At 58.1% G+C, this 26,058-nt stretch overlaps 1 protein-coding gene across 1 annotated transcript; it reads left to right on the plus strand.

Moving 5' to 3' along the window:
* The first annotated feature begins 7,797 nt into the window (after positions 1–7,797).
* On the plus strand, positions 7,798–13,199 carry LOC135973879 (arpin-like). Its single transcript, XM_065559095.1, has 6 exons — positions 7,798–7,951; positions 8,716–8,791; positions 9,772–9,904; positions 10,558–10,764; positions 11,196–11,351; positions 12,528–13,199. The coding sequence occupies exons 1-5, from the start codon at positions 7,860–7,862 to the stop codon at positions 11,345–11,347; spliced, it is 660 nt and encodes a 219-aa protein (XP_065415167.1). The 5' UTR covers positions 7,798–7,859; the 3' UTR covers positions 11,348–11,351; positions 12,528–13,199.
* Positions 13,200–26,058: the final 12,859 nt, after the last annotated feature.

Genomic DNA, 26,058 nt, shown 5'->3' on the forward strand with positions numbered 1-26,058 from the left:
CCACTAATAGGGGGTGGGAATCAAACTGGGAAACAAAGGATTCCCACCCATATGTAAATCCTATTTAAGGTAGGGAAGTGAGTTAATCTGGGTTCATTCTTCACTGAATAGTCACCCAGGATGACTAATGGAAACATCTAAGAAACAAAGACAGAAGTGGGGCTTGGGGTTGGGAGGTGCGGGGGAGAAGGATTGAGCCCAGGCTGGAAAAGATGTCTGTCCTGTGAAAGGAATATCTGGAGTTTTAAGCTACAAGGAAGAGCAAAACAACATTTAGGGTGAGAAATTACTACTTGTACCAGTTTCCTTAGTGTATTAAGCTTAGTTTTTGTGTTTGTTTTATTTGCTCAGTAATCTGCTTTGATCTGTTTGCGATCCCTTATAATCACTTAGAATCTATCTTTTATAGTTAATACATTTGTTTTTGTTTTCTCTAAACCAGTTTGTGAAATTCATAACAGGGGCCAAAACGCTGTGCATATCTTCCTCCACACTGAGGGAGGGGGTGAATTTCATGAGCTTGCGCTGTACAGTTCTCTGTGCAGTGCAGGACAATACAGTTTTGGGTTTACACTCCAGAGGGGGTGTGCATTTGAGTGCTGGGCAATTCCTTAGCTGAAGCCTTCCCCTGCAGAGCTGATCTCAGTGTCTGTGTCTTTCTGCAGCTGGGGGTGTCCCTACCTGTGTGTGCTGGAGGCAGGGCCGGCTCTAGGATTTTTGCCACCCCAAGCAAAAACAATTTTGGCCGCCCCGTTTTTTTCTTACCCCACCTCCGGCCCTGCCTCAACTCTGCCCCTTCCCCAAATCCCCAGCCCTGCCTCCTCCCCCCAGGCTCTCAAGCCTAGAAGGGAGAGAGGGAGGGAGGATGAGCAGTGGCATGCGAATCAGCTGTTTCGCGTGCCGCGGCCGCTCGGGATCTCCCCCTCCCTTCCAGGTTTGAGAACCTGGGAGGGAGGGTGAGCAGTGGCGCGCGAATCAGCTGTTTCGCGCACCGCGGCCGCTCGGGATCTCCCCCTCCCTTCCAGGTTTGAGAGCCTGGGAGGGAGGGGTAGCAGCGGCACGCAAGCGGCGGCAGCAGCGGAGGTGAGCTAGGGTGGCCAGGGCACATTTTTAGGGTTGGCAGGGGCGGCATTCTGGCGCCGGCCATGCCACCCCTAAAAATGTGCCGCCCCAAGCACCAGCTTGTTTTGCTGGTGCCTAGAGCCGGCCCTGGCTGGAGGAGGCTTGAGGGCTTGGCTCAGCAGGACAGTGTGAGGGAGCCCAGGCTGGTAGAACGGACGGGCTCAGTGGTACCCCAATACATCAGGTGGCACCCCGGAGTGGGGGGTAACCCATCACAGTTGTATAGATGTTTTTTATCCAAAAGAGATAGCAGTGACCCTACGGAGTTTGCTTCTGACCCATGGCTATGTATTTATGACAGATATTTCCTCAAAAACTTTTTCCCCCCCTACATTTTTGTGTGTGTCTTAGAATTATCATCTTGTCCTCCCTGGAGGACCATGGAATCGGAATAGGAGCTTTCTCAGCCCTCAATAGAAGAGGAGGGGCAGGGGAATGCTGAATTTTTCAAAGCAATTTGTCTTGACAAGGATGAAAGGTATTTTCTTAGATTGTGTTAGCTAGCAGTGTCTACCCAGCACCTTCTAATTAAACACCACGATCGAGCTTGTGCTGAAGTACAACCTGCCTGGAGTTTGAGAATGTGTTGTTTAGTGCATACCCGCTAGCACAATCACAACAATGAAGCACATGTTAAACGGATTAAGAAGTGAGTAACTGCTTGATCTCAAAAATGACTTGTCGATGGGAATCCTCATCGAATGGGGTTGTTTCTAGTGGAGCTCTGCAGGGATCGGTGCGAGGTCCAAGGCTGTCTGATATTTTCATCAATGATCTGGAAGTAAATATAAAATCGCTGCTGATACAATTGTGGATGACACTAAGTTTTTGTGGAATGGCAAATAATGACAGGGTAGTCATGCCAGGCAATATGGATCACTTGGTTAGCTGAACCCATTCAAACGTACCGCATCTTCATACAGCCAAATCTGAGGTCAGACATCTAGGAATAAGGAATGCAGGCCATACCCCTTAGAGGGGACTTGTAGCGAGGCGCACATTGGGCCCCTCTGGTTTCGCCCTGTTGCCCTCTCCAATCGGTCAGGAACGCCTCAGCTTGATGCCACACCAGCGTTCTTTATTTACAGTTGTTTTCCCGCCACCACTTTCCTCCTATGTACAGGTTTCGCAGCCAACTTTGCCAAGTGCAGGCCTGGCCAGCAACAGACCCGAAGGCTCCCACCTCCCTCTGTGCCTGGCCTTCTTTTCTTTTCTTTTCTTTTCTTTTCTTTTCTTTTCTTTTCTTTTCTTCCTCTTCCTCCAGCTTTCTCCCACTCTTTATAGCCCTGGCTAATGAGGCTGGCAGGTGCTGCCCGTTATCAGGCAGACCCAGGGCTATCAAACCAGCCCCAATCCATTCCCCTTGTTTGGGGCTGGAGTGACAGGGGCTGATTAAGTGCTTTTCATTCAGCACCCTGTCACCGGACTGTCACCTGGAAAGCAGTGACCCTGAAAAGGATTTAGACCTCTTGGGCTATGTCTACACTAGACACCTTACGGCAGCACAACTGTACCATTGCAGCTGCGCCACTGTATGGCCTCCCGTGTAGCTGCTCTGTGCCAGTGGGGAGAGCTCCCCCCTCAACATAATTAAACCGCCCCCAGCGAGCAGCCGTCGTGATGTCGGCTGGAGAGCGCCCCCCATGGACATAGCGCTGTCCGCACCAGTGCTTTTGTCAGTGAAACTTATGTTGGTTGGGGGGTGTTTTTTTGTCTTCAAGGCTCTGTACAGTCTCCCCCTCACTGGCATGGTGGAAAGAATACTGCTGCAGCCTCTGGGGCTGGTGGCCGGAGCTGCACTGGTGTTAGCAGCTGTAGGACATTGGCACAGGAAATGCCCAGTGTAGACAAGATCTGAGAGGGTAGAGGGATGTCGCAAGGAGCAGAGCAGCAGTTCAGCTGAGTCCCTTGGGTCTGCAAAGTGAAGCCACCTCCAGAGAGCCCGTGAGCTGTTCCCTTCTTCAGAATATCGATTACTGCAAAAGTGAGAGCGTTGCTGCAAAATCCCGCCTGTGCTGCTGGAAACACGAGGGGCTGTGGGCGCCCTGCTAGCCTCGGTCAGGCCTGCAGCCTTTCACTCGGATCACCAAAGCGTCTTGGTTAGGTTGTGAAATGTGATTTCTAATGGGGATTGCTCTTCCCAGGCCAATGGGCTCGCTGGGCTAGCCTGCACCAGGTGGTCCGGGACTGGCCTTGGCTGGGCCTTTGCAGTGTAATTTCTTTGGGGCAGGGACCTGTCATTTGTCTGCTTCTATTCACTCCCTTTGCAGCCAGCACTGTGCAATGTGGCCAGTCTCTAAGTAACAGTAACTAAGGAAGGCCTAGTTGCTCAGGGTGATTAGCATACGATATGCTGAAATTGATACAAGCCAGCTACTCAGCACCTGCAAGTCACTGAGCACTTGTCCCACATCTTGTGAATTCTCCTGTGGTTTCCAAGTTTTGCTTGAAACCCAGCACTGTGGCCTGTGCCTCGAGCTGGCTACGGGCTCTCGGTGAGGTTCCAGGGAGGGGCCTAGCTGGGGAGGCTGGAGGGCAATCCTGCAAGCGATGAGAGCACATTGTAACCTCATAGCACAGCTGAGCCCTGGGGGAAACTCACACCAGAGGTGCACAGAATGCGCTGTTCTGTGTTAGCAGAATCTCATTCTCCATGGACAATGGGCCCCGCTCCCACACATGGGCCTGCCCAGCCCACGAGCCATTTATTCCTGAAATGACTTCCTCAAGACTGGGCTGTTCGAGGGAGAGGGGTGGACGTAGCCGGGGGGAAGAGCCCACGCAGGTCTGCTCGCTCCTATTCATTCTGAATGCACGCTGCGGGAAGCAGGGATAGGCTGGAGGTGCGCAGCCTTGCACACACACACACACACACACACACACACGCAGCACATACCTGCCCTAACTGCTGAGGGGGGAGGCAGTGTTTCTCCTCCCCTTCCTCTGGCTGCTTTGTCGGTTTCTTCCCAGTTGGAGGAGAGTTGGGGAAGGATCCACCTGGGCCATACCCTCAGCACTCCCCCTGCATCTCCCTGGAGGTCAGGCAATGAGAGGACACCACAAAGGCCACCTGTAGCTCTGCGGTCTCAGGCTGTGTTTCAGTGACACAGAGAATAGAGCATCCCCTGGCTGGAAGGGGAATTCCCCTCTCTTCATCCTGCCTGGGCCTGACCACACCCTCCTTCAGACGCCTCAGAGGGGCTAACCTATTTTAAACCCTAGCAGCTCTTCACAGAGACCAGGGGTCGGCAACCTTTCAGAAGTGCTGGGCCGAGTCTTCATTTATTCACTCGGATTTAAGGTTTCGCCGGCCAGTCATAAGATAAGATCTCTTTCTATAAGTCTATAATATAGAACTAAACTATTGTTGTATGGAAAGTAAATAAGGTTTTTAAAATGTTTAAGAAGCAGCGGGAGTGCCACTGAAAATCGGCTCGCGTGCCGCCTTTGGCACGCATGCCATAGGTTGCTACCCCTGATATAGAAATGTCAGGGCCATGAAGAGACCTCTGGGGCTGGGTCAGAGCCACTGTATCAGCTGGGCCCAGCGCTCAAGTTCACCGCCTTTCTAAATGTCCTGACCCCCCTAGCGCTGCGGGTCGCTGCATGACCTCGCCGATTACTGCCCTCCAAACAGCTGGACGGAGGAAACACGTCTTTTTGTTAATTCAACGTATTTATTTTTGCAAGATGCCCACTGGAGCAGTCTGGTAGCTGGGCCTGGGCCATTCCTGTCATGCTCTCTGCTGGCCCTAGTTCTGTCAGTGACCATCACTCCAGATCAGCAGCACCTCCTGCTATTCTTGTCCTGGGGCTTTGCTGAGCCCAGCAGGGTAATTGCACCAAATCTGATGGTGTTTTAATGACACACCAGAGAAATGTCTGGCAGTGCTGCCAGGGTTTTTGTAGCTCAGTCAGAGGGTGACTGGCCCAGCCCCACCTAGGCTGCGCACAGCTCTGCTCCCCGCGCGCCGGGGATGGGGGGGGGGGGCAGTTATTGCAGTAGCATTGCAAGCCAGTCCAGCAGACCTAGTGACAAAAGAGAAACCTCCAGCGAGCCAAGCGTGGGGGGAGGGAGGGAGTGAGCAGCCTGCCTCTCTGCAGAGGGGGGTAGAGAGGATTTAAAAGGACCACCTCAAAGAAGCTGAGGGCTGAAGCTTGTGCGGCTACCAACCCAGTCCCTAGAAGCAGACTATCAGAGCCAGGCCCAAAGGAGGCTCTGGGACTCCGGCTCCAGGGGAAGGAAGGGTTGGACCCGAGCGTCTAAGGACCCATTGCCGTACTGTACGGGACTCAGTCGGTGAGAGCTCTGGCAGGAGAAGCTCAGCTCACAACATTCGGGCCTGGCAGGGACTCCGTAAAGAGCCAGACAAGGAGGTGCACAAGGCAGTACATCTCTAGGCCCTGGGGGCCATGCTCTGCCTCTGCCTTGCCACATGCATGGCTTAGTGACCACTCCTAGTTCCTCTGATCTTATTTTCATTGGGGACCAAATCCAGCTTTGAACCCAGCCTGTTAAAGAGAAAAGGCTGGTGCCTAGCCACACAGCAGCCCTGCCCAACACCAGTGTGCTAGCGTCCTGCTGGGTATGTGCCCCAACCGTGACCAGCATGGGGGTGCCGAGCTGTTCAAGAAACCAGGCCTTGGGGGAAAGCGGCTACCCCTTTGGGATTGTCAGAAGTGCTGAGGCCCCACCTGCTTGCCCGGGTGCCAGGGGTGGGACTAATCCAGCAGGAGCAGCTGAAGGGCTGAATTTTCAGATCTCCTGCACTGCCCACACTTAGTTTTGCAAATAGTGGAGCAGCAGCCTTGTGTGCTCGCTCCCCGGTGTGAAGCTGCCTGGCCCTTGGGGAATTCCCCTCCCCACACAGCAGACACCTCGCAATGAGTAACAAGGGCCAGCACCCAGAGCAGCCGTGGTTTGCTTTGTGTATGGAGTTGGATGGCTACGGTAATGACAATGCGACAGATCCCCTCAGAGCCTGTACCCCCAGATGAATAGGACCTAGGGAATGGGCGTGTTTCTTCATCGCGCTGCCGTGTTTGCCTATGATGCCACCAGGAAAGGAGATCCCAGAGGGACCTCCTTGAATCTTAGCTCTGTCCCCACCTGACACCCCACCCATCCTGCTCAGTTCAATTCAATTCCTTTACTGGCAGGACAAACTCTAACACTGAGGCCATCGCATAAGAAACGACAGACTCCTCCACTCTGCTAGAAATGTCACCCATGGTTTGGGGGCTGATCTGTGTCCGTCAGAAGGTGGCTCCCTCATACGGGGCCGGCTCTGCATCACTCCTGCTCAGGCCTGGCCTTGGCCCTGCTCGCTGGGGCATCTCTCGTGGCCCTGGTACGTTAGGGGAATGGCTCCCTCGTGTTGGGGACACTGCACAGAAAGTGTCTCCATCTCCCCTCTGGCTGGCTGCAGTCACCCCTAGGGTCGGACTGGGCTCTGGGCCTCCCACTCCTCCCCCCAGCCTCTCACTTCCCATCCCAGCCTGAGGGCAATGGGTTGGGGGTGCTAATCTAACTTAGTTTTTCACACAGCGCACAGTCAACCTGGGGAACTCTTTGCCAGAGGATGTTGTGAAGGCCTAGACTATAACAGGGTTCAAAAAAGAACTAGATAAATTCATGGAGGATAGGTCCATCAATGGCTGGGAATGGGCGACAGGGGATGGATCACTTGGTGATTCCCTGTTCTGTTCATTCCCTCTGGGGCACCTGGCATTGGCCACTGTCAGAAGATAGGACACCGGGCTAGACGGACCTTTGGTCTGACCCAGTCTGGACAATCTTATGTTCTTAACTCTGCTCAGCGCCCAACCCCCTGCCCCAACCTGACCTCCGCCTCCACACCCCCTCCCGCTCAGCCCCACATCCTCCCCCCACCCAGCCCCCCAAATCTGCCCCTGCCCCACATCCTCCCCTCAAGCCCACCCCTGCTCCACATGCTCCTCCCACCCAGCCCCCAAACCTGCCCCTGCCCCATATCCTCCCCCGGTCCAGCCCCTCAAACCCACACATGCTATCCTCCCCCAAAACCTGCCCCTGCCCTGCCCCATATCCTCCCCCAGTCCAGCCCCCCAAACCCACCCATGCTATCCTCCCCCAAAACCTGCCCCTGCCCTGCCCCATATCCTCCCCCAGTCCAGCCCCCCAAACCCACACATGCTATCCTCCCCCAAAACCTGCCCCTGCCCTGCCCCATATCCTCCCCCGGTCCAGCCCCCCAAACCCACCCATGCTATCCTCCCCCAAAACCTGCCCCTGCCCCATATCCTGCCCCACATCCTCCCCCCAACCCACCCCCCGATTGAGACCCGCCCCTCCTGTAGCCTCTCCCTCGCTAGCCCCGCCCATGTCCAGGGCTAGCCCCGCCCCGATGTAGACTGTCCCTCGATAGCCCCTCCCGCGCTAAGCCCCGCCCTAGACCCTCCTGTTCCAGCTCCGCCCCAACGCTCATGTAGCCCCGCCCATGTCCAGCGCTCCGGCTGCTTCTTCTGTGGCCCCGCCCATCTCCCGGCCTCTCCGGCGTTCGCCCCGCCCCTCTTCCTGCCTCTCCCGCACTAGCCCCGCCCCTAGGGACTCCTGTTCCAGCCCCGCCCCTCTTCCTGCCTCTCCCGCACTAGCCCCGCCCCTAGGGACTCCTGTTCCAGCCCCGCCCATGTCTTGAGGCCCCGCCCCTCTTCCTGCCCCTCCGGCGCTCGCCCCGCCCCGCGCCAGACGCGCCGCCATGAGCCGCCCGTGTGAGGAGCGCGGCCTGCGCGCCCGGCCGGTGCACAGCGAGCGGCTGCCCGGGCGCTGGGACCCGCCCGCCCTGCAGGGGTACGGGAGCCCCCGCGCCGCCGGGGGCGGGGCCTGGCGCGGGCCCCGTGACCCCCCCCCCCCGAGCCCGGCGCGGGGCAGCCAGTCCGCGGGCCCCGCCCCCTCCGCCCCGCGCTCCCGGTGCCGCGCGGGCACAGCCCTGGGGAGCCCCGCCATGCGGACCCAGTGCGGGCTGGGCGGGGAGATCCGAACCGGGCTGGCCCGGGGGCGGGGCGGGAAAGGCTCGTTGGAAAAGCCTCTTTCCTTGTCCCGTACTAGGTAGCCCACTGGATGGACTGGAATGAAGTGCTCTGTAACCTGCGGAACTCACTGCTGCCGGGTGCTAGTGAGGCCAATGCTGTGTGGCGCTTTGTAAAGTCGAGCGGGATCTTTACGTTTTATTTTTAAGACTTAAGAACAGCATCTGTAGTGACACTGAGTGGGATCAAAGCTACTGGCACCTCTCAGTCCTTATTAGGGTGTCCAGACAGCAAATGTGAAAAATCAGGACAGTGGGTGGGGGGTAATAGGAGCCTATACAAGAAAAAGACCCAAAATCGGGACTGTCCCTATAAAATCAGGACATCTGGTCACCCTTATCCAACATCAAGGCTTGAGCTGACCAGCTGCTGGGTTCAGGAGAAAGATGTCCTGCAGATGGGGTGGTTTTGTTTTTGTCTGAAGCACCTGGTTCTGGCCACTGCCTGAGACGGGGACATGGGACTAGATGGCTGTCCTGGTGGCACGGACTGTGTGTGATTGGTCCCTTCCCCTCCCATCTGCAGTGGGAATGGCGTGATTCTGGAGGGAGAGCTTCTTGATGTCTCTCGTCACCTCATCATGGATATTAACGGCAGGAAGGTGAGCAAGGTGCCTTGCCCCGGGCTTCCCCTGGGGAGGAAGAGGCGCAGAATAGGTGCCGGGGGTGGGGGGACTCAGAAATAAATGACCATAATCTGTCTAGAGCTTGATACAGAGAGGGCAGCAGCAGCAGACTTCCCCCAAGCAGGGCACAGAGGGGGCACATGAGCCAGTCCCGGGAGAGCCTCCCGCTAACAACGATACTGCGCACTGGCATTTTTCTCCACATTTCTCAAAGTGCTTCCCACAGATGTGTTAGGATCATCATAGCCATTTCCCAGCTGGGGAAATTGAGGCACAGAGATGGGCATTGACTCTCCTGTGGCCACCCAGGGAGTCACGGGCAGATCTCCTGTGCTGTATCCACTGGGCTGTGCTGCTGGTCATGCATTGCATAGGCTTCTGTCTGTCTGTCCCTCTTTCTGCGCATCTCCTGCTTTTACTGATGCCTTCCTTCAGGCACTAGGATTAGGGTTCCTGCTTCAGATGTTTGGCAGTCCAGCAGAGCATCTGATGCAGGTGCCCGTCTCAGGAGGCGGCGAGGCGGAGTGGGGTACCTCCTCAGAGATGGGCTGGCACCGCGCTAACGGTCTTCCAGAGCATTGTGCTGACCGCCTCCCTTGAAAGGACTCTCCCTGGGATTGGCCTTGTGTTGCAGTGAGCAGGTCCCAGCTGTGTGTGGGGCTCTGTAGGCTGGGCACTTGGCATGTCAGTTTCTGCAGCTGACCTGCAGCCTGGAGTAGGGCTGCGTAGTGGTGGCTTTGCTGGTCTATGTCCTGCTACTGTTGTATGCACTGATGCTGTCTCCGGTTCACCCCCTTGCAGCAGGTGGGATAGGGAATGCCGTTACTCTGGCTGTCATCTCCCTGGGGCTGGCCGGCAGTCTGCCGGGCGTGGGCTGCAGGCCACTGGAGCAGGGGGACAGGGAGCTGGTGACCTGCTGTCCGGCTGTGAGTATCTCCGGTTCCTCCCTGCTGCAGGAGCGATACTATGTGCTGTACATTAGGCCCAGCCAGGCCCATCGGCGCAAGTTTGATGCCAAGGGAAATGAGAGAGAGCCCAACTTCAGCGACACCAGGAAGGTGAACACCGGCTTCCTCATGTCCTCCTTCAGTAGGTATTGGCAGGAGTCCTCCTGTGGCTCCGTCCCTCCCTGCCCTCCCCAGCAGTAGCACAGAATCCATCCTGCGCACGTTCAGCTCAGCCGCCTTTCCGGTTTTCTCACCCCCGAGGAGGGGGCAGGCTCAGGGACTCTTGTACCTGGGGTCGGGGAATTGTCCTCGACCTCCTTCCCTCTCCTGCCCAGCGGTTGCCATCTTGCCCATGCCCCCTGCCCCTGACAGTGGCTGGTTTCCCCTCAACTGGAAGTGGAGGCCAATGCTCCCCTTTGAATTGGGCTGGGGGGAGGGCGTGCCGCTCTCTTCAGCCTCTTGGAGGTGTGAAATACCACTGGCTTTGAGCCCAGCCCGACCCTGATCTCTCCCATCTGGAGAGTCCTTTACTCATCCTGGTCCATAGAGCCAGGCTGGAGAGGCTCTGTGTTACAAATGTCTTGGCACTTTAAGGCACACGTGAGCTAGGGGTCTTGGTGTCAGGATCCTTGGGACCAGTGACCAGAATCAGAGCCCACTCCTTCCTCCCCCGGGAATTCAGACTCATGGGCATCGCTTGCACAGCTCCCCTGCTGGGATCCATCCCTTCCCCTGCGCTGGGTCTCCGAGTGCTGGGCGTTTCACGTATGCTGGCATTTGCTTTGCCTGTGGCAGAAGTGGAAGCCAAAGGCGATACGGACAGGCTGTCCCCCGAGGAGCTGAAGGGGCTGGTGACTAAGCCGGAGCTGCTGAGTGTGACCGAGCGCCACACCCCCAGCCAGGCTGTGGCCTTCTGGCTGCTGGAGACGGAGCTGGAGAAGATGGAGTTGGAGCTGGGAGCAGAGATCCGTCTGAAAACCCGGGGTGACAGCCCCTTCATATGTGAGTGGCCCCCTCCCCCGGGCTGGGCTCTTCATGCACCTGCTCCCCAGCGCGGCACTGGGTCGTTGCTCTTGGCTTTGGGGCACCATCCTCCAGCTGCCTCCTGCCTGTTCGTTACTGGTGTTAACGGGGATGGAGGCGCTGCTGCCCTGTGTTGGGATTGTAGCCCTTTGGGTGTGTTCTGAGGCCTTAACCCAGGTCCCCCGGGAGCTAGAGCAGATGTAGTGGCACCAGCACATGCCCTAGGCATTCCCCAGCTTACCCAGGAACCTGGATTCCTGCCTTGTTTCTTCTCTGCCGGCTTCACCATGGAGACAGCTCATCACCTTCCATTTCCATGGCTTACAGGCCAGTTGGGAAACTGCTTCCGCCAACACCCCTGTCCCCTCAGCCCACACTTCTGCTCCATATAGCTCCTTTCTCCCTCTCAGTCTCTCTAGCCAAGCTGCATGCAGGGACAGTGACCAAGTGTAACTTTGTTGGCGACGCACAGGCTGGGGCTTCCTGGACTGACAACATCATGGCTAACAGACCTCAAGGAGGGCCAGCCCCCGAGCCAAGGGGACGGCGCAGAGGAGGATGAATGGGTAGGTGGAAATACTTCCTCCCATTCCGGTTGAAGTGGGGAAGCAGGATCACAGGGAGGGATTAATCATCCGGGAAGTTCCTCTCTGAGCAAGGTCCAGCCGCTCAGGTGGGAGAGGCTGGGATTGCAGTCCTGGGGGCTGACTCCTCTAGGGGTATGGCCAGGTACCAGCCTGGTGGGCTGCCCCATAGCAACGTGCCCTGGAGAGGGGTGGGCAGCTCTCCTGAGAGCACCGTCCTGCTAGGGCCATATTGAGTACACCAGCTCATCTTACAGAGGCCACTGATCAGCTGTCTGAGTGGGAGATCTCAGTGAAAGTGTGAAAGGCTCCATCCCCTGGGAGGCAGCCGGTCCCCTTGCCTGCGAGAGCTGCGTATTCCGTCCCTGTCCCAGGCTCCCTCCTCCAGGGCACACACAGGGGCTCTGTGCTGGCAGTGCCCATCCTCTGCAGTCTGCTCTGGGGACAGACCACAGGATGTACCAGCTGTCCCTGAGCTCCCCCTGTCCCGTGCAGAAAAGGTAGCCAGCCATGGGGCTGTGCAGTCCCTACAGTGCTTCAGCAGCTGCTGCTTGGATTGCAAGAAGTGGGGACAAACGGCCAGGCTGGGTCAGAGCATGGGCCCAGGTAGCCCAGGGTCCTGTCTCTGGCAGTGGCCAGTGCCAGCTGTGTTGGGGGGAGTGAACAGAACAGGCCAATAGTGATCCAACCCCGTCATCTACTCCCAGATTCTGGCAGTCAGAGGTCTATGGACACCCAGAGCACGGGGCTTTTTGACATCTGCACACCTGTATTCTGGGAGAGGGCTTCTGTCCTTTACAGCCAATGCTGTGCTTATTCCTGTACAATGCCCCTGCTCCAAGGAGCACCCATCTCGATTCCTGACTCGTACTTTGTTGTGTTTGTGGCTTTTCCACTTCTCCGTTTCTTCGGCCTGTTATCTGATGCTGCTTCTTGGACACGCCAGCTCTGTGGCTACACGGCTCCCTCCTGCTAGTCCGTGATGAGGCCAGCAGTGGGCGCTGCACCACCAGCCAAACCCACACTGCTCTTGCCTTTCCCTCCTCCCTTGGCTCGCTGAGCCCATCCCCTCTCCTGGAGACCCAGCATGGCTGCTGGGTTCTGAGCCCAGCCCGGATTCTCTTTCGCCCTGACTGGCTCTATTGGCTTTTCCCTTAGGATGACTGAGAGCCGAGGGACCTTCTCCACTGAGGCAGCCGCCGCTGTGTACAGTAACTTCTGTTCTCCTTGCTTTTGACTCCACGGCACCAGGGAGGGGGCAGAGCCTGGCTGGGGGGATTTGCACCCCTGGGTTGTTCAGGATGCAGTTTGCACTGGGCCAGCCCTGAGGAAGAGGTCTCCATGCCCAGCTGGCCTCTGTATGTTTTGCAGTGTTTGTCCGCCGAGGCCTTTGGGGTCCACGTGACTCTGCCCTGAGTTCCAAGAATCCCTGTCCCTCCTCCCCACCTGCCTCCTGCTTTGGGCAGAGGCTGTGGCACAAATGCCCAAGCTCATGCTTCCCTTTGAAATGGATGGACTGCTCAGAGCAGGCAGCTCGGGCTTTTCCTGGCTGCTGTGAGCCGCAGGGGGAAGGTTGGCACTGCCCCTTTGCTTAGTGCACCCTGCCCAGCCGCTGCCCCTGAGAAATCCCACTCAGTACGGGTGGATAAGGCCTGTCGGGCCCAGCCAGTCCATCTCCCTTGGCCATGGAGTCCTGCTCCTTATGGGACACTAACCCATGTATGCTGCCGATTGGAAATGTCCCAAGCTGTGTGCACGAGCCATACTCTTAACACCCTGCCTGTGTATTTATGAGCAGTGGTTTTTTAATTAATAAATCTCTCAAACCTACACCAGAAGCGTGAGACTGATATTCTCAAAGCCTCCCCAGCCCTCTGCCCAGGGAGAACCGGCTCTTGTATCTTTTCCAAATACCGGCCTCTTCGTTTTGTCTGTAACCTAAAAAAGAAGAAACTTTCAGGGGCAAGTAATACAAGCATCTCTGGCTGGCTGGGAGGAGAGGGTGGTTCTGTGGGGAACTTCCTTAGTTGCTGGCTTAAAAGGAACTGCCCTTAATTCCGTACCCTGTGCGTGGGTAGAAAGGGCACGTTTTGTTACACGGCCCACCTGGGCTGCCTGCTTTCCAGCGGGGATCTCTCACTGAGGCACTAGAGATGTACTGTCAATTGAAAGGAAGCGTGTGTCTGCAACACAAGGCTGCCTGGCCCAAGGTGTGAACGGGGAAGCAGGGGCGAAAGCCCTTCTGGGGAAGTGCCTCGGGCTGATTTCCCACTTGTGGGCTGTCTCTAGCGATGATGGCGCCTGCGGGGCAGCCGCCCACCTCAGGAATACGGGGTGGGGGGGGCCTCCGCTTTCCCCAGCACGGAGTGCTGCTAGTCTGCTCCATGCAGAGTTCTAGGACAATGCCACGTCTGCTTGCCTGCCAGCTGCCCTGGTGCCATGGGGTACAATGAGGCGGGGCCTGGGAGTGGCAATCGCACACCCAAGGTTAGGCCTGTTTCCTCCCTAAGGTGTGTGACACTCCTACCAGCTCCTGGCTCAGCCAGGGTGTGTCCCCCCCCCACTGGCAGGGCCCTGACCCCAGCAGCGCTGGGCAGTGTCCACTGGCCCTGGCTGCTCACCGTGTGTGTCCCCCGCTAGCAGGGCCCGTGGATCCCCACATCCCGCGTACGCCTCCACGGCCATTGGCCTCCACCACCCTCAGCGTGGGAGACAGCCGCAGTGGGGCCACGTGTCCTGCGGGGCCAGAGCTGGCCCAAGGGTGCTGCAGCTTGGACACAGTTAATGCCCTCCCTGGGAGACGCGTGGGGCCGGGGTCGGGATGGACCCCGCAGAGTGTGGCATCACTGCAGAATGCAGCAGTGGAGCATGGCACATGAGCTTGCTGGGGCTTGCAGGGGCCAGCTGTCCACCAGCTCCCGCCTCCCGGCAGTAGCCTAGTGGGGGGGGGGGGGGGGCTGGGGGAGGTGCCCCACTCCTGCTGCAATTCCACGGAAAGTGGAGGAGCTGAGGGGGAGCACAGCCTAGCAGATGCAGCTATACTGGCGGTGGGGTGAGCCCCTGCTTAGGTTGTAGTGTGGGGGAAGAGGAAGGAGACAAAGCGGCAGAGTTGAGGGGCTGGCAGGTGAGCGTGGCATGGGGTGGAGGGGGTCTGGCAGGGGAGCCTGGCACAGGGATGGGGGTGAGGGGTCAGCAGGGGAGCCTGGCACAGGGTGGGGGCTGGCAGGGGAGCCTGGCACAGGGATGGGGGTGAGGGGTCAGCAGGGGAGCCTGGCACGGGGTGGGGGCTGGCAGGGGAGCCTGGCACAGGGATGGGGGTGAGGGGTCAGCAGGGGAGCCTGGCATGGGGTGGGGGCTGGCAGGGGAGCCTGGCACAGGGATGGGGGTGAGGGGTCAGCAGGGGAGCCTGGCATGGGGTGGGGGCTGGCAGGGGAGCCTGGCACAGAGGTGGGGTGGGGGTGAGGGGCTGGCAGTTCATTTTACATCATCTCCACCCTTTCATTTTTCAGTGTGCCCTGGGTGATGATTAGGTTTCAGAGTTAACTGCTCAGAGGAGTGAGGCAAGTCGTCCCTCTCTTGCCTGGACAGCTCCAAGACACATGGAGGGGCTGCTCCGCCTGGGAGCTCAGGGGCTGCAGTGAGGCTAGGGACAGTGTTGTCTGCACTCTGGGGCGCGGCACTCTGCCGCAGAGGGCCACTGGGGGAGCGGACCAGAGGCGAAGTGCCCTGCCCAGCCAGCGCCAGGTGCCCTGGCTTGCGAGGAGCGTTCCAGATGGTGCAGCATAAGGAGTCCTCTCGGTGCCGTGTCTCTGAGCCCCCTCGCTCACCCTCGCCCCCACTGCGGGCTGGAGACCTTGGCAAGCCCCGTCCACAGACCTCCTAGGTGTCAGGCCAGTCCGAGCTGCTGCGCTCCCAGGGTGCATGCCACCGCCCTGGCTCTTGGGCGTCATTCGGGTTGTGCAGGGAGTTGTTTACATGCTGCCGAGCCCTATGGACAATATAACTGCAGCCTCTCGCTGTAGCCCTGAGCTCACCATCTGCCTGTGCTGGAGTTAAGGGTCAGCGACTTCCCTGGGGGCCAGGAGACTCAGCCCTGGCATGTGCCCCGAAGCTGTTGGGTGAGCAGCTCAGGGCCCTGTCTGTGTTCCCGTTACTCTGAGGCTGGGCAGCGCCCGGAGCAGCAGCTGATGAGGATGGAAACGGCGTAGAAGGAAGTTGCCACGTGGGCTGTGACTAGCTGGCCTTGTGATGGGATGGCTCAGAAATCAGCAGTTACTGCATGGCCATGGTGTGAGCGCTGGGAGGGAGCCAGCCCGGTGTGCCAGTCCTGCCCCGTTCTGAGGGCACTCAGCACCTTCCCTGGTAGTGCTTCGGCTCTCTGTGCCCATCTGTACCGCTGCAGAGGGGATGGGTCACCCCAGCAAGCACTAGCAGCTTTTGCTCTAAAGGAAGCTGCTTCCAGCCCTTGGTTTTTTGCCCAAGGATCCAGGAGCGGCCCCGCGGGCTCCATCGCACCGGTTCGGCTGCACCGTTTGGGGCGTTCGCTCCGGATATCGGAGCCGGCACTGGCTCTGCACCCTCGGCTGTTCCTTTGTGCAGGCTCTCGGCAGCGCTCAGCCCAGCGACTGTGCCGCTCACCGATGCCTCAGGCCCAGAGCGCTCTCCTCAAGGGGGAGTAACACTTCGAACAGACAAAAGCCTCCTTGCACTGCAGAAGCCCTGGCTGCCTCCCAGCGTGACTTGGCTGTGGCAGGCCCTGCTGGTGGTGGCTTGGGGCACCCAGGGCAGGGACCGTGGGGTGGCGAAGGGGAGGGACGTGTCTGTGGAAATCAACAACTTCCTTACGTGGCAAAACACAATTCTATAGGGATCCGCTGACTCCTTGCCACGCCCTGAGCAGCAGTGGGAGGCCTGGCCTTCCCCTAAACTGCCCGGCTGGCACCAATGAGGGGGTACGAGGGGGTGAGGGCGCTGGCTGTGGGGCTGGGGATGAGGGGTTTGGGGTGTGGGAAGGGGCTCAGGGCTGGGATGCAAGGGGTGAGGGTGCAGGGTGGGGGCGGGGATGAGGGGTTTGGGGTGTGGGAAGGGGCTCAAGGCTGGGGTGCAGGGGTGTGAGGGTGCTGTCTGGAGGTGCGGGCTCTGGGGTGGGGCTGGGGATGAGGGGTTTGGGGTGTGGGAAGGGGTTCAGGGCTGGAGTGCGAGGGGGTGAGGGCGCTGGCTGGGGGTGCGGGCTCTAGGGTGGGTCCGGAGATGAGGGGTTTGGGGTGTGGGAAGGGGCTCAGGGCTGAGGCAGGGGGTTGGGGTACGGGAGAGGGTTCGGGGTGCAGGCTCCCTGCGGCGCTTATCTCCGGTGCCTCTCCGGAAGCAGTGACTTGTCCATGCGGCTCCTAAGAACAGGGGCAGCCAGGGAGGCTCCGTGCGCTGCCCCCGAGCACCGGCTCTGCAGCTCCCATTGGCTGGGAACCTCGGCCAATGGGAACTGCGGGGGCAGAGCCCGCACTCGGAGGCAGCTTGCGGAGCTTCCCTGGCCAACCCTGCGCTTAGGAGCTGCAGGGACAAGTTGCTGCTTCCCAGAAGGTGCCTGAGGTGAGCACCGTGGGGAGGCCGCACCCAGAACCCCCTCCCACGCCCCGCCTGCCTGGGGCCGACCAGACTTGTAATGGCCCATTAGCGGTGCTGCCCGGAGCCATCGGGGTCCCTGTTTGACCGGGCGTTCCAGTTGAACCCTACCCAGCAGGTGGCCGGCAGAAGGCCTGAAGCTGAGCTTCCCGGAACATGTTGTAACCCTGAAGGGCCCCCAAGGCAGCTGCGTCGCAGACCTGTCCAGCTGTCACTGCGCAGGGCTCGGATCTTTGGGCGGGGCCATCAAAGGCCAAGTGCACAGCTGGGCCGAGGGCTGCTCACTCTCGGTGCCGGAGCTTGGCAGTCACGGGGCCCTGGAGCCGGATGCTGCTGTCAGCATGTTGCCAGGAGCGCCTGCCCTCTGGAGCGGCACAGGCGGCTCTGTTGCTAATCCCTTTGGCGGTGCGTTGCCACAGTCACCTAAGCCCTGATTGCAGAGTGTTCCTGCCAATGCCCGGGTCTGTGGAGGCAGGCGAGGGGGAGGGGGACTCCAGCGGGGACGGGCCAGGCCCAGGGGACGAGCACCCTGGGGAAGGCTCCTGTCCGCCTTGTCCCTGGGCTCCTGTTGTGACACCAGTCTGTCGCAAGGGCACGGCAGTCACCCCACCAGCTGCACAGCAGGCTCAAGGCTGGGTGGGGGTTTGCCCTCTGAATGCCGTGTCCGGGTGGCATTAACCCTGCCCCCGTGTGTCTTTGTGCCCATTCACCTGCTGGGCGACCTGTGTCCCGTCTGCCGGGGGAACCCCCCCAGGGAGCAGGGCCTTTCGGGTGGGCCGGCGGCTCGATGAGAACACGTGATGGAGTGATTGGTCTCCGTGAGTTGTTCTCTGGGTGCTCTGCTGGAGGTGACGCCAGGGCACGTTCCCCGCCGAGCGCGGCAGCAGGAGTGCCTAGCTGTGCGGGGTTTCAGTAAGTGCCGCTCCCTGGCACGTCCCTTCACAGAGGCCGTTCTGTTAGCACAGCCTGTTAACTTCTGCATGGCAGTGTGCTGCCCCAGAGTCTGGTGCCCGTTACCCCCCAGTGGCGCCCGATCCCCCTGGCGGCGCCCGATCCCCCCCCGGTGGTGCCCATTCCCTCCTGGCAGTGCCCAATTTCCCCCATTGGTGCCCGTTTCCCCTTGGCTGTGCCCTGCCCCCCCGGCAGTGCCCGTCCCCCCGAGCGGGCAGGTGAGGGGCTGTGTGTTCATGGCTGCCGGGGTTTGCTGGGCTCCTGCGGTGTGTCTGGCTCAGGGTTTGGCAGCAGACGGCAGCTCCGCCGGCCTGCACCCACGGCTCCTCTTGTTGCTGGGCGCTGCCAGCGCCCCCTGTTGGTCTGTTCTGAGCAGCGGGTGTTCGGCTGAGCCCGCGGCGGGGGAGCCGTGCCCTGCGGGGTGGGGATGAGATCGGGCCCGTTCCAAAGGCTGTTCAGGCCACTCCTTGCTGTTCCTGGCACTGCCAGAGCCTGGCACCGAGAGGGCCTGGTTAGCAGGGGTCTCGCCATCCCGTCAGCTGGCTCAGCAAAGCCTTGCCCTGATAGCAGGTCGGGTTTCTTCACCTCTACCCACGTGTGCTGCTGGCACTGGCAGCGCTGTTTACCTTTGTCAACCTTTGAGAGCCCCATAAAGCCATATAACGATGAAATGAAACACCCAGCGGGGCTGTGGGTTGCAGAGAAATAAACAGAGGGTCATAAACCCTTTATCTTGCCGGGTGAAGGTGGCTGCTGCTGAGACAGCAGGGCAGCCCGTCACCTGAGCTGGGGCATGACTACGGGGAAGTTGTTGCCGTGGTTATTTTTGGTAACAGTCACGCACAGGTTGCGGGTAATAAACAATAATTCACGGATGTGGCAGCTGTGCCACTGAGGGCGAGTGAGGGGGAGCAGGAACTGATAGCCCGAGCTGCCCTACCGCCCGGGGCTGAAGTCGCGGAGGTTGTGGTCTCCGTGACCGACTTGTAGTCTTAGACGTGTGTGACGAAGTGGGACTGTTCTTAATGTTTCTTCTGAATACTGTGTGGGTGCCTCAGTTTCCCCTATGCATTTCTTAAGTCTCTAGGGGGTGAGATTATTGCAGAGCAAAGGGCCAGTGCACATAAATGGCCGACACTCTGTCTCCTGGCAACTAATGGCCGGGGCCCTGCCCCCCTGCAAGGTGATAGCTAAAGGTGTTGGAGAACAAAGAGATCAGGTGACCTCCTGCCCCGGGAAAGGAAAAAGCCCAGAGGAGGAGGGTGAGTCAGTTAGTTTGGGGCTGGCTGGGGACAAGGAGTGAAGTGCAGAAGTGGGTGTCTGGCTCGCTGCCCCCCAAGATGGACCCGGCTGAGGGGTCCTGTTCTCTGTACCTACGAGCTCTGTTTTAGACCATGTTCCTGTTACTGGCTGGCTAAAAGTCACGTCTGACTGTGGCTTCCCCAGGACCCCGCCTGGGCGGACTCACTGTGGGAAGCGCACGGAGGGGCAGAGGAGGCTGAATGCTCCGAGGTCAGACCCAGGAAGGTGAAGCCGTGTGAGCTTCTTGCCCTGAAAACAGTCTGCTCAGAGCGAGGAGACTTCACCAGAGTCCTGACGGGCTTCGTAGGGAGCAGTTCCAGAGCATCGCCCGGGGACTCCGTGGATCTCCTCCCTGAGGTGGGAGCCAATCTCCCCATCAGGTGTTCCCCGTTCAGTCACTGGGAAAACCGCCCAGAACCTGGAGAGAGAGGTCAAGGACATGCTGGCTTTAGATGTGATCCAGCTGTTCAACAGCCCATGGGCCTCACCCGCAGGTCTGGTCCCCAAGGAAGACGGGATGATCTGGTTTTTGGGGACTATCGGAAGCTTAAAGCCATCACCGTGTCCGATGCCCACCCCATGCCTAGGCCTGGGGAGATTCTAGACAAGCTGAGGGGGAGGGAGAACTTGGCCCTGGCGTACATCGATGACCTGTGTGTCTTTATCCAGACCGGGGAGGAACACGTGTCCCAGGTGAAGAGGGGGCTGGGCTGCCTCAAGGAGGCAGGACTGACGGTAAAAGCCGAAAAGTGCAAGGTGGAGATGATCAAAGATTGGCCCATTCCCCAGACCAAGAAACAAGTCCAGGCCTTTATCAGGATGGCGGGGTGCTACTGGAAGTTTGTACCTCATGTTAGCTCCCTAGCTGCCCCCATCCCAGAGCTAGGTGGGAGGGGTAAGCCACACGAGATGGTCTGGACCGAGCAGTGCCGGAGGGCTCCCTGTATACTGAAGTAGGCTCTGAATCCAGGGCACAGTAAATCTGGTAAACCCAGACTTTGCCAAGCTTTTTGCAGTGTTCACTGATGCCTCAGATGCAGGGCTGGGCACGGTGCTGATGCAAGCTGATGCTAAGTGGGGGAGACACCCCATCGGGTACCTGAGCAAGGTGCTCCCGGCGTGCTGGCTGGTGGAATGGAAGCCCCAGGACAGGCTGGTGGATTATTGGCAGGAGGTGGAGCTCTAAAGCAGTGTCTCTCAACATTTTTGATACCAGGGGCTGCCTTCCTAAACTGTAGCAGGGAGATCTCAGAGATCGGTGCTGGTCCACGGACCTATCATTGAGAAACACTGCCCTAAAGCACATCTAGAGCTTGCTGATTATAGAAGCTTCTATTACCTTTTGAAACTTAAGATAATAACTCATTTGTGTGTTTACTTGCTTTAACCTTGAAAATAACTTTTGTTTCCTTCCCTGTTAATAACTCTGTAGATAGTTTATCATAGGACTGGCTACAGGCACGTCTTTGGAATGCGATCGAAAGTGCAATTGACGTGGGGTAAGTGACTGGTCCTTCGGGACTCAGAGTAACCTGAATGATGATGTTATTCTTGGAAGGGCCCATCTGTCGCAGCAGCAGGCTCACCTGGGTGGTGAGGTGGATCGGCGCACCCACGGGGACTGTCCGTGGCTCCATGTTCCGGCTGTCACAGTGCCGGAGGGGTTTACACTCGATAACTGGCTGGTGCAATCTAGGTAGAGAACCCCTGCCCGTCTGGGGTTAGTGCCCCGGTTCTACCACCCTGCCCTGAGCCTGGCACTCGTCTCCGGAGTCACGGCAGGCAGCGCTATGGGTGCATAGTGGGGGGTGCCAGGCGGTGGGGGGCTGCTCCGGAAGTCCACAGCCAGGGCGGCACTCATCAATAATAGCAGCCAGCTAACTGCAGCCGCTGTGCCTGTGGGGGCGCAGCTTGCCATGCATGAGACGGTGCTCGTTTCTGTGGGTCCCCAAGGCAGCGCTCCCCAGACAGCGACGGTCTGGCGGTCTGGCTGGCACAGCGCACCCATGGTTTGCAGCGAGATGGCTGGGGCTGGGTGTGTGGGGGGGTGGCAAAGCTGCTCGGGGTGCACCCAGTCCCAGTAAAGTCGTTGTTGTAAAGCTCGGGGCGTGTGGTTTCCCCGGAGGGAGGGCGGCCCAGGCGGGCGCGGGAGCCAGTGCCTGTGGGGGGGCTGCTCTACCACGTGGTCAGGGCCGGGGCAACGCTCTCGAGCTGACGGTGGAGCCAGGTAGCTGGCTGGGACGGTGCCATCGTGAGCCGAGGGCAGTGCAGTGCTGGTGTCGCCCACGGAAGAGAGGCCAGCCCCGAGCTCCGAGCCACGGCCTGGGGAGGAGGCCCCGTGTGCAGCGTCTCCCCGTCCGTGCAGGGCTGGCAGGGGCTAACGGGCGCAGGGGGTTGGCCCATTTCAGCAATGGGCCGTGGTGGCAGGTCGGAGCGAGGTGGCAGGCAGAGGAGGGCGCTTCCCCCCAGCACCAGGCCGCAGCATCTCTCCCGGCGGATGGGCGGCTGCAGCACATGGGGGCTGCTGGGTCCTAGGCGGCTCGGCTGGAGTCAGCGTTCTGAGCTGGCCGCTCTGCCGCCAGCCACTCTGGAGCCAGCTCACGCTGCCAGTGGGTGGGGGCGGGGACAGACCTGTTCGTTTCCTTGTGCCCCTCTGGCTTCACCATAAACATGCTGGCGCGGGTGAGATCCGGCCCCTCCCAGCCACATGCCTGCCCTGCAGCACTCAGGAGGCCTGGCCAGTCCCTCCGTTCCTGGGCGGGGCTGGGAGCCAGCTCTGCCCTGCCCTGGGCCCCCTGGGCATGCAGTGGTGTTGACATGGGGCGGGCAGTGGAGCGCCATTGCATAGGGAGGTTTCCCTCTTTAGTCAGAACCAGCATAGATCATAGAATCATAGAATATCAGGGTTGGAAGGGACCTCAGGAGGTATCTAGTCCAACCCCCTGCTCAAAGCAGGACCAACGCCAACTAAATCATCCCAGCCAGGGCTTTGTCAAGCCTGACCTTAAAAACCTCTAAGGATGGAGATTCCACCACCTCCCTAGGTAACCCATCCCAGTGCTTCACCACCCTCCTAGTGAAATAGTGTTTCCTAATATCCAACCTAGACCTCCCACACTGCAACTTGGGACCATTGCTCCTTGTTCTGTCATCAGGTACCACTGAGAACAGTCTAGATCCATCCTCTTTGGAACCCCCTTTCAGGTAGTTGAAAGCAGCTATCAAATCCCCCCTCATTCTTCTCTTCTGCAGACTAAACAATCCCAGTTCCCTCAGCCTCTCCTCATAAGTCATGTGCTCCAGCCCCCTAATCATTTTTGTTGCCCTCCGCTGGACTCTTTCCAATTTTTCCACATTCTCCTAGTAGTGTGGGGCCCAAAACTGGACACAGTACTCCAGGTGAGGCCTCACCAGTGCCGAATAGAGGGGAATGATCACGTCCCTCGATCTGCTGGCAGTGCTCCTACTTATACAGCCCAAAATGCCGTTAGCCTTCTTGGCAACAAGGGCACACTGTTGACTCATATCCAGCTTCTCGTCCGCTGTAACCGCTAGGTCCTTTTCTGCAGAACTGCTGCCTAGCCACTCGGTCCCTAGTCTGTAGCATCATGGCCCGGCCTAGAGCCCAGTGGGTCACCAGGGCTCTCCCCTGCTGGCTGCCTGGACCCCAGGTGCTACTCTGCATGGCATGTCCCCTTCCCAATGGTTCCTAACATTCTGTTCGCTTTTTTGACGGCTGCTGCACATTGAGTGGATGTTTTCAGAGAATGATCCACAATGACTCCAAGATCTCTCTCTTGAATGGTAACGGCTAATTTAGACCCCATTGTTTTGTATGTATAGTTGGGATTATGTTTTCCGATGTGCATTACTTTGCATTTATCAACATTGAATTTCATCTGCCATTTTGTTGCCCATTCACCCAGTTTTGTGAGATTCTTTTGTAGCTCTTCACAGTCCTGCTTGGGACTTAACTCTCTTGAGTAGTTTTGTATCATCTGCAAATTTTGCCACCTCACTGTTTACCCCTTTTTCCAGATCATTTCTGAATCTGTTGAATAGGACTGGGCCCAGGACAGACTCCTGGGGGACACCACTATTTACCTCTCTCCAGTCTGAAAACTGACCATTCATTCCTACCCTTTGCTCTCTGACTTTTACCCAGTTACTGATCCAGGAGAGGACCCGCCCTCTCATCCCTGGAGGACATTCGCACTCCAGCAGCTGGCATTGCAGGAGATGCTTCATATTTTGAGGCTCTCTGCCAGTCACAGTTATTGGGGCCAGTGATGTAGCCCCACTTGATCATTGTGTTTCTACACGGCCATCTCCAGCACAGAGTCAGCTAAGGCACCGTCACATAGCCCAGGGCTGAGCTGCCCGGTGGTAGGTGCTCGATGATGGGAGCCAGAGCGCCCACGCTACAGAGTTGTTCTCTGCCCTTGTTTGCCAGAACTGGGCCCTGGTCTGTCTGGGTGACAATGTGAGGGGTTTAATGGTGGAAAGAAAACTTTGTTGGGACTTCAGTCGACTCAGGGTACGTCTACACTATGAAATTAGGTTGATTTAATAGAAGTCAATTTTTTAGAAATCGATTTGATACAGTCGATTGTGTGTGTCCCCACTAAGTGCATTAAGTCGGCGGTGTGCGTCCACAGTACCGAGGCTAGTGTCGACTTTCGGAGCATTGCACTATGGTAGCTATCCCACAGTTCCCGCAGTCTCCGCCACCCATTGGAATTCTGGGTTGAGCTCCCAATGCCTGATGGGGCAAAAACATTGTTGCGGGTGGTTCTGGGTACATGGCGTCAGGCGCCCCTCCCTCCCTCCATGAAAGCAATGGCAAAAAATCGTTTCTCGCCTTTTTTCCTGGGTTACCCGGGCAGACGACATACCACGGCAAGCATGGAGCCCGCTCAGCTCACTGTCACCGTATGTCTCCTGGGTGCTGTTGGCAGACGCGGTACTGCAGTGCTACACAGCAGCATCCCCTTGCCTTGCCTTGCGGACGGCAGATGGTGCCATATGACTGCTAACCGTCGTCGTCGTCCCGTGGGTGCTCCTGGCTGACCTCGGTTAGGTTGGTTGGGGGCGCCGGGGCAGACATGGGTGCTCCTGGCCGGCCTCGGTGAGGTCAGTCGGGGGGGCCTGGACCAAAATAGGAATGACTCCAGGTCATTCTCTTCTTTAAGTTTCGTCTAATGGAGATTCAATCCTGCCTGGAATATCATGCCAGCTGGAGGCTTCTGCCTCAGGCTGCTCTCCCAGTCGGCAGAACCACGCAGTCGCACCTACCCCATCCTACCCCTTGCTCCCATGGCTCATGAAGCCTGGACAATAGTAAGGAGCAGTTCAACTATAAGCTGAGCAAGTGCATAATGGTGGTAGAATGTGCCTTTGGATGTTTAAAAGCGCGCTGACGCAGTTTACTGACTTGCTCAGACCTCAGCCAAACCAATATTCCCATTGTTATTGCTGCTTGCTGTGTGCTCCACAATCTCTGTAAGAGTAAGGGGGAGACATTTATGGTGGGGTGGGAGGTTGAGGCAAATCGCCTGGCTGCTGATTACGTGCAGCCGGACACCAGGGCGGTTAAAGGAGCACAGCAAGGCGCGCTGTGCATCAGAGAAACCTTGAAAACCAGTTTCATGACTGGCCAGGCTACGGTGTGAAAGTTCTGTTTGTTTCTCCTTGATGAAAACCTGCCCCCTTGGTTCACTCTACTTCCCTGTAAGCCAACCGCCCTCCCCTCCCACCTTCGATCTCCGCTTGCAGAGGCAATAAAGTCATTGTTGTTTCGAATTCATGCATTCTTTATTAATTCGTTACACAAATGGGGGGATAACTGCCAAGGTAGCCCGGGAGGGGTGGGGGAGGAGGGAAGCACAGGGTAGTGGGGTAGTTGTAGGGGCACCCCCTAGAATGGCATGCAGCTCATCATAGAAGCGGCATGTCTGGGGCTCTGACCCGGAGCGGCCGTTTGCCTCTCCGGTTCTTTGGTAGGCTTGCCTGAGCGCCTTAAGTTTCATGCGGCACTGCTGTGGGTCCCTGTTATAGCCTCTGTCCTTCAGGCCCTTGGAGATTTTTTCAAATATTTGGGCATTTCGTCTTTTGGAACAGAGTTCAGATAGCACGGATTCGTCTCCCCATACAACGATCAGATCCAGTACCTCCCGTTCGGTCCATGCTGGAGCTCTTTTGCGATTCTGGGACTCCATGGTCACCTGTGCTGATGAGATCTGCACGGTCACCTCTGAGCTCGCCACGCTGGCCAAACAGGAAATTAAATTCAAAAGTTCGCGGGGCTTTTCCTGTCTACCTGGCCAGTGCATCGGAGTTGAGAGTGCTGTCCAGGGCGGTCACAATGGAGCATTCTGGGATAGCTCCCGGAGGCCAATACCGTCAAATTGCGTCCACACTACCCCAAATTCGACCCAGCAAGGTCGATTTCAGCACTAATCCCCTTGTCGGGGAGGAGTACAGAAATAGATTTTAAAAGCCCTTTAAGTTGTCAAAAATGGCTTTGTCGTGTGGATGGGTGCAGGGTTAAATCGATCTAACGGTGCTTAATTCGACCTAAACTCGTAGTGTAGATCAGGGCTGATTGTTGGTGTTACGGAGAGGCTGTCTTCGATCTGTGCGTTGCCTCATGTGCTCCATGGGACGGGTCCCCCCAGGGGTGCAACCTGGAACTGGGGTACTGCTGAGCCCTCTGTCTCACCAATCTGGGTTCCCTCTTGCACTGTGATGTTGTGACACGCTGCAAAACCCTCCAAGCTTGCGCTCACATCAACATCCACAGGCAGGGACCACCCCC

The sequence above is a fragment of the Chrysemys picta genome, chromosome 10 (genome assembly GCF_011386835.1).
Source record: "Chrysemys picta bellii isolate R12L10 chromosome 10, ASM1138683v2, whole genome shotgun sequence".
Taxonomy (NCBI): domain Eukaryota; kingdom Metazoa; phylum Chordata; order Testudines; family Emydidae; genus Chrysemys; species Chrysemys picta.

Bases quoted from the DNA above. Each gene is read 5' to 3' on its own strand.
- LOC135973879 (XM_065559095.1), top strand. From the start codon at position 7,860: ATGAGCCGCCCGTGTGAGGAGCGCGGCCTGCGCGCCCGGCCGGTGCAC. The intron at 7,952-8,715 runs GTACGGGAGCCC...TCCCATCTGCAG, and splicing joins GACCCGCCCGCCCTGCAGGG to TGGGAATGGCGTGATTCTGG. The intron at 10,765-11,195 runs GTGAGTGGCCCC...TCTCCCTCTCAG, and splicing joins GGGTGACAGCCCCTTCATAT to TCTCTCTAGCCAAGCTGCAT.